The sequence below is a fragment of the Rhineura floridana genome, chromosome 1 (assembly GCF_030035675.1).
Source record: "Rhineura floridana isolate rRhiFlo1 chromosome 1, rRhiFlo1.hap2, whole genome shotgun sequence".
Taxonomy (NCBI): Eukaryota; Metazoa; Chordata; class Lepidosauria; order Squamata; family Rhineuridae; genus Rhineura; species Rhineura floridana.
The window spans coordinates 145,523,085-145,531,174 of NC_084480.1; the positions used below are offsets into that span (position 1 = coordinate 145,523,085).

Genomic DNA, 8,090 nt, shown 5'->3' on the forward strand with positions numbered 1-8,090 from the left:
ACTCCGGGGCAGATTTTGGGGGCACACAGGGAGAAGTTCCGTTGCACTCATGGCAGTTATTCCATGTGTGCAATGAAGTAGGATACAAGTCTATTTTTAATGCATCACTTTGAGCAGGAAGAGGATAGGCAACCAAGTACATTATATAAATAAAAGTTAGGTATCACATACTTGTAAAAATGTTCCCTACAAACTTCAACAAATGGCAACTATTTTAATCAAGTTTGATTATGAGTTTGATGATGGCAACTATTTTATAATCAAGGGAACTACTACAAGCTTCTGGTGTCACATTTTAACCCTCATCTAAATAACAAGCAAATAAATTTCCACGTGCATAATAGTATGCATTTTTACATACCCAAGAAAGTAAGCTTTTTTGGTTTCACAAAAATCACTAACGCCAACGTGTGGAAGCATCTCCTTCTGCAAAACTTCTTTTGCGTACTTTATTCTTTTCTCTTTGGTGACACCAGGCTTTGCACCTCTTGAGCCAATGAAGTTCAATGCAACGTTTTGTTCCTGGATGACAAAGGCTTCATCCAAAGAAGGCTTCACCTATGACATATAAAAAGAAAAAGATGTTGTTATCAGGTTGAGGAGCTTCCTGAAAGCTTTAGAAGCTTTCTAAAAATACACATTGTTCTATGTCAAAAATCAATATAGAAAAATATACATTACCATTTCCATCATCTCAGGATCTTCAAAGTCATAAATGATATGCTCCAGAATGTCTCTGTCAGACACAAAGCCTAATGCACGGAAGACTATAATGATGGGCACTTCCTGCTTGATATATGGCAAAGTTGCCACAATACGTTGGCCTATAGCACTCTTTTTTGCACCCTAAAGATAGAGGAAAACATATCTGCTATACATTTGTTTTCAAACAGCAAATATTTATTAGTTTATTCATATTAAATATATTGTTTTTTAGCAAAGGTTACAGCCCATATAATCTAGAATAGATAACTTTAAAAAAAAGTATTTTCTCCAATGCTATCCATACAAACCACTGCTACAGTACTAATGTTTACATCATTTCCATTGATCTTTCTGCACTATAAACAAGCAACTCAGTATCTTTAAAGGTCCAAATTCAAAGAATCCTGCAACTGGTTCTGCAAGCCCAATAGGGCTTTGGATTTCTATTTCTTGAACAGTCCCTTACGCTGCATAGCAAACTGTTTTTGAAAGTCAGGCATTTCAAAAGCTATTTATGATAGGACATTTAAAAAACATTTCAAAGGAAAAGGAGCCAGAATCCCACTAGGCATGTACAACGGCTGTAAAAGAATTACAAAACTCCTTCTCATAAATGTGTCTCTAAATACAAAGTATTTGGGGGCAGATTAAGTTCGATAAAAATTTATTTTCATCACAATTAATGGGCCTCTCAGACTTTTTCCATAAAGATGCTGATCCTAACCAGAGATACCTGGAAAGCCCCAGCAATTTAAATGCTGTTTAATTCCAAGTAATCATGGCTTACTTGGCATTTTGCAAACTCAAATTCTTATCCCAGCTTCCCTCATTCCAAGGCAGAGGAGGAACCCCACTACTCTTCAGCCATTCTTCTCCCTCCCAATGAACAAACGTAAGTGTAAGACAATAGAAGTATACATACAGTACAGAAATGTTCAGAAAATTTAGCAGTAAAAATAAACACTGATCCAGGCAATCATTGGTTGCTAGTATTATACTGACAGTGAGGGAAATCAGAATGAGAGAAATCCACTGCCTTGTCGAATCAAGGTAAACACAACTGAGGATGAGAAAGGCATTCATACTTCACTTGATAGTTGCTTATGTCTTCTCAGGGGTCTCCCATTTTGGAATCACAGACATTAATCAGACTTCCTAGCCTCATATTTAAGCCACTGATTGAAAATGCTCACCTGTCCGCCTCTGGCCAACATGCTAACCCATATAGTACTTGTAGGCCGAGAAGAATTCTCCAGACAAGACCGGCACTCTCCTGTGTACGCATATTTAGAATCTTTCTTCGCAAACACATATACTGTATTTGTAGCCATCTTCTCCTGAGCAATAAGAACCTGTTTAGGAAATAAGCAAGCAGAAAGAGATGGCTTGTTTTAGAGTTCACTTTTATAACATAATAGACTTTTATGGTCTTGGTTCTTCTAAAATATAGCAAACAGGCCATCAGAGATCTCCGAGTTGGAGACTAGTGGAAGGAATTATGGTAAAGCAAATGTAATAAATGAACTTGGGCCAAGGAGACTTGGGCCCAAACTCCACTCAGTAATGTAGCACACACTGTGTGCCTTATGTAAATTACTATCTTTCAGAATAACCTCTTCTCCCAGGCTTGTTCCAAGCAAAAAAACAACAACTCTGTTAAAAAAACCCACCCTAGCCTCATGTAATCAACAGCTCAATATCCTGGACCATTAGACTAAAGCAAGAAAGGAGAACTATGGGACTTTACTCTTGGCATTTGCTTTTTTTAATGTGATGTAACCTTAAAGGTGATGATAGGCATACTAAGCAGACTGAAGCCACTGTGTACGAAATGCATGGAAAAGTCTGCGCAAGTCATTTTTCCTACGATTTCCTAATTCTTACCTTTTCTGATCCATTAATAATGAAATAGCCACCAGGATCAAGAGGGCATTCATTCAGTTCACAAAGATCACGATCAGTGTAACCGTTTAATAGGCAGTACGTGGATCGCAGCATGATAGGAATTTTTCCAATGAAAGTTTTTTGATGCTGTGTCTGCAATTGGTCCTCTCCTTCCTTAATAACTGTCTTAGTTATGTCCACATATAACGGAGCAGAATACCTTTGAAAGATGTTTCAGTGGAATAATTCAAGTTTTAATTAAAAAATAAACAAACATCTTTCTAAGTAATTGGCAATTTAAGCAATACCTAGACAACCTAGCCCAGGGTCTTGTGTACTTCAAACACTGCTAACAACAGTGCTTTCGCCATAAATCATAACTAATAATAGAAGCAAATATTTCTTACGTAAGGTTTCTCAGCCTGGCTTCTTTTGGCATCATAGGTGATGGGGCACCATCTCTTTCCCAATGTGTAGGCTTGGAGAGATAAATTTGTTCAAATTTCAAAAGATAGCGTGGCTGAAAATAATCCAAACACAAGGCTTCAATGAGAAATGGTATATAATGAGAAGTAACAGCTTATTCAGCACCCTCATTCCAGTTATTAGTAGGAGTGGGTATATGCCAAAATGTAACTATTGCCAAAAAGTCACAGATCGTGGTGTTCAGTGCAAAATTCAGTTGAGAGTTTCAGCTTTTGCAAGGACATATCTGAAAGTATTTGGACAATCTCTGCTTAACTCTCAAGAAGCCAGAGAGGAGGATGAATAAGATTTCCAACAGCTGAGTGTGGAACTTTGTTGACACTCCCTGGAGCATGAGTTTTTAAAATGATTTTTAATCTTAATTTCTTTTTTTTAATTGTTTAATTACTGCTGTTCATTTTATATATTGTTTCAAACAGCCTTGAGTGTATTTTTTAAATGGGAAGTAGGGGTATAAATAAATGAACTTCAGTGCTCTGCATCACATGCTCTCTATCATTGGCAATATCAAAACAAATTATGCAAGACGAGTTTTGCACATTTGTTCACACTGGATAATTCATAAAGATGGCAAAATTCACCTTTCCATAGGATTCCCCCACTTGCACCTTACTTTAAATTAACATGTCCCGATTTCTTGGATGAGTTTTAGTTGGTACAGCTTGAGGACGTTCACAAGGTACTTGGACAGGTTTGTGCAACCACTTCTGTCCTGGATCCTTGCCCTTCTTGCCTAATAAAAGCTAGCAGGGATGGAACAGCCGGCTGGGCCAGGGAAGTGATTAATGCCTCTCTGCGAGAGGGGGTGGTCCCTGGCTTCCTGAAACAGGCAGTAGTGAGACCACTCCTGAAGAGGCCCTCCCTGGACCCAGAAAATCTTAATAACTATAGGCCGGTAGCAAATGTTCCACTCCTGGGCAAGGTCCTTAACGAGTGGTTGCGGGCCAGTTCCAGACACTCTTGGATGAGACTGATTATCTGGATCCATTTCAGTCGGGTTTCAGGCCTGGTTTTGGCACGGAAATAGCCTTGGTCGCCCTGTATGATGACCTTTGTAGGAAAGAGACAGGGGGAGTGTGACTCTGTTGATTCTTCTTGATCTCTCAGCGGCTTTCAATACCATCGACCATGGTATCCTTCTGGGAAGACTAGCTGAGTTAGGAGTGGGAGGGACTGAATGGTGGTGGTTCCACTCCTACTTGGCAGGTCGCCTCCAGAAGGTGGTGCTTGGGAAACATTGCTCGGCACCCTGGATTCTCCAGTATGGGGTTCCGCAGGGGTCAGTTCTGTCCCCCATGCTGTTCAATATCCACATGAAACCGTTGGGTGCGGTCATCCGGAGCTTTGGAGTGCGTTGCCATCAGTATGCTGATGACACGCAGCTCTATTTCTCCTTTTCATCTTCTTCAGGTGAGGCTGTCAATGGGCTGAACCAGTGCCTGACTGTGACAACGGACTGGATGAGGGCTAATAAACTGAGGCTCAATCCAGACAAGACTGAGATGCTGCTAGTGGGTGGTTCTGACCAGATGGTGGATGTCCAACGTGTCCTGGATGGGGTTGCACTCCCCCTGAAGGAGCAGGTTCGTAGCTTGGGGGTTCTCCTAGAACCATCTCTGTCACTTGAGGCTCAGGTAGCCTCGGTGGCACGGAGTGCCTTCTACCAACTTTGGTTGGTGGTCTAGCTGTGCCCTTATCTGGACAGGGATAACCTGGCTTCAGTTGTCCATGCTCTGGTAACCTCCAAGTTAGATTACTGCAATGCACTCTACGTGGGGCTGCCTTTGAAGACAGTTCAGAAATGGCAGCTTGTGCAAAATGCAGAGGCCAGATTGGTAACAGGGACCAGACGGTCCGAACATACAAAACCAATTCTGGCCCGCTTGCATTGGCTGCCTGTATGTTTCCAAGCTTGATTCAAGGTGCTGGTTTTAACCTATAAAGCCTTACATGGCTTAGGACCACAATACCTGATGGAACGCCTCTCCCGATACGAACCCGCCCGTACACTATGCTCAACATCAAAGGCCCTCCTCCGGGTGCCTACTCCAAGGGAAGCTGGAAGTCTGGCAACAAGGGAGAGGGCCTTCTCAGTGGTGGCCCCCAAATTATGGAATGATCTCTTTGACAAGGTGCACCTGGTGCCAACACTGTTATCTTTTTGGTACCAGGTCAAGATTTTCCTCTTCTCCCAGGCATTTTAGCATGTGTTTTAAATTGTTCTAAACTTTTAAATTGTGTTTTAAATTGTTTTTAAAAGATGTGTTTTAAATTTGTATATCTGTTTTTAATGTTTTTAGTTACTGTAAACTGCCCAGAGAGCTTCAGCTATGAGGTGGTATATAAGTACAACAAATAAATAAATAAATGACAAGACTCTTACTGGCTCTTCCACTTCTCCTGTAGCATGTTGAGCTTCTGCTTGTAGATCAATTGGTGGGGCATCTTCAACAATTCTCTGCACAGACATCTGAATGAACTCATCAAAAGAATCCAGCTGCTGACGGACCAGGCCTTTTTCATCGAAATAGGAGCTTTGGAAGATCATTTAGGGTCAGTTAATTAATTAGAATTATTATTGCAAACTATGTTAATGCATTCAAAATAGTTACTTTAAAGATGATCACCCAACTAATCTTAAGAATGTTCATTGTTTGGCTGAATCTGCGTAAGAGTAAAACTAAGCATTTTTAGATTCCTGCGTGTATCATAGCATACATAACCTTAGAAGAACCATTCCCTCCTGTATGAGTCAGAGGGGAGAATGTATCCTCTAAGAAGATACTTGCTATCTAAAACTTTAAAGCAATTGTATCATTTTAAAAATCTGCTGACATTAGTCAATGAAGAAGTTTTTAATCAAATAATGTAACTGATTGATAAAACAGATAACTATCCCCAATATGAAAATACGCACTCTCTTGCCTTTAGTTCTTCTAGAAAAAACTCTGACACATTTCCTGAATGTACAATCACTACAGGACAGAATGAATTCTGTGCCTATAAATTGGGGGTAAGAGTGGAGGATCTTCATTAGAGAACTTGTAGTATAAGGAGGGTACAATAGGGAAAGCAGTTTTATATTGCATCATCCAGCCCCGTACTGTATACTCGACTGACCTGGGACCTTCTGCATACAGAGCATTCACTTCACATTCAACTACTGAGCTATGCGAAGAATGTGTTTTTACCCTTCAGTTGCTTCTGGCAGAATAAACCAAAATACGGAGGGGATAAGAATGTGACCACAGAGGCCCACTTGAAGAATTACACTAACAGGTGAAGGAACCCTCTGTGTGTTTTGGAAGTGGTTCTTGCCCATTTATACATTGTGGCAGTAATTAGTGTCATCTTACCTGGAAATAAGGATCAAGAGTTTTAGGCATAACTGCACTTGGCAAATACATGATAGGGGGGGAAATCAGTAGAACAAAAAGTATCAAGGTAACGAATGAAAAAAGTGAACAGACAGAGGTGCAAAATCAGGAAAGTCAACCATTAATCTTACAAGTTCTGCTACAAGCATCTGCAAAGTAATTGAGTACAGAAATATTCATGTCACATGGTAGGGCACATTTAACCTTTTACTGTAGGTTTTGTAATGAAGTAGTTTTCAGTTAACAGAATGAAGTAATTCTAAGCGTGTACACCATACTCGTTCACTGAAATTCAATGAGGCTATAAAAACGTTTAATTGGCTAAATCAGATCTATTGCACTTTCCATTTGAACAGTTACCTGATCACAATCCAGCACGCTTCCTGCCACAAGTCTGGAGTAATTTCATCATCATCCTCATCATATTGCATATCTGTAAAAAAAAAAAATCCCCCCAGTGATAGCTTCTTTTAGCAGTTATGCACAAATTTGCACAAGATCCATAGAGTCAATCCACTTCAAATGGCTCATTTCTGGTAAGTGATTATTCCTAAACTTCTTGGCTGGTAAACCCCAACTCTGACCTTGCTATGTGAGAGCCTTAGGAAGACTGAACTTGGACCTCCTGCTAGCAAAGGGTTTACCCTTGTGTTCTTCTAATGAGCTATGGCATGGGTTTGCTTTTTATATGAAGACATTTCATTATAAGCGATACCATCCCTCCTACAGGACAGGTGTGTGTGCCTAAGAGAGATTTGACAGAGACTGCCTGAGCGGTTCATGGCAGAGAAAATATGTTCTTCCACTGTCAGAGGCAGTATGATTGTGAATACCAGTTGCTGGAAACCGCAGAAGGAAGAGAGTGTTCTTGTGCTCATGTCCTGCTTGCGGGCTTCCCACAATGTCCTGCTTCTGGTTGGCCACTGTGAGAATAGGATGCTGAACTAGATGGCCCACTGGCCTCACCCTGCAGGGCACTTCTTAAAGACGACCGAGGTAATACAAGTGAATTACTTTAATCCCTCAGAAATACTGTTAGGTTTTTACTGTAATTTCGCAGCCTTAAGAGATTTCATAGCCTCGCTCTCCTTTCTCCAGGGCCACAAGTGGGGCTAACTTAAAGAGTCAAGAAAGACAATACACAAAACTACAGTAGCCAGATGAGGACAACCAAACTCCCTGTCTTGCTTTTCCCCAAGCGAGGCGGGGCTCACCTTCATCCGCGTCATACATCTTGGCGAAGGGGCCTCAGGGCAGGTCACTGACTGAGACGACGGAAACTGGCAGAGGCGACCGAGACCCACAAAGCGCGCAGGCTTCTTAGACACTACAAATGGAGAAAGTGCACCTACGGAACAGACCCGCTCGGTTAGAACAGCGCCTGCGCACAACTCACACTCTCCTCCCCCCCCCCCGGCACTTCCTTCGGTATCCAAAACGTCACTTCTCCTCACACTACGCTTGCGCAAAGACCGTAGTTTTCCTCATGGGTATCTCCGGCTGTGCGGAGTGACGCTTTTGCGTCTGCGCAGAGGGCTCAAAACGAGAGTTGTGTAGGTACATTAGATATAGTATGAGACCCAGGAAGTAACTGGAGAGCGTGTTACGCCACCACAATAGCACCCATATGCAGTTACA

General features: G+C 41.4%; 1 protein-coding gene across 1 annotated transcript in view; it reads right to left on the reverse strand.

Moving 5' to 3' along the window:
• Positions 1–7,918, reverse strand: part of POLR2B (RNA polymerase II subunit B) — a 27,883-nt gene extending 19,965 nt beyond the window's left edge. The window contains exons 1-8 of the mRNA XM_061635141.1: positions 7,667–7,918; positions 6,813–6,885; positions 5,459–5,609; positions 2,997–3,109; positions 2,590–2,809; positions 1,899–2,057; positions 682–846; positions 362–558 (exon numbers count right to left, since the gene is read on the reverse strand). Coding sequence (XP_061491125.1) covers positions 362–558; positions 682–846; positions 1,899–2,057; positions 2,590–2,809; positions 2,997–3,109; positions 5,459–5,609; positions 6,813–6,885; positions 7,667–7,685 — 1,097 coding nt within the window. The 5' untranslated portion in view covers positions 7,686–7,918. The remainder of the gene's footprint in view (positions 1–361; positions 559–681; positions 847–1,898; positions 2,058–2,589; positions 2,810–2,996; positions 3,110–5,458; positions 5,610–6,812; positions 6,886–7,666) is intronic.
• Between the last annotated feature and the right edge of the window lie 172 nt (positions 7,919–8,090).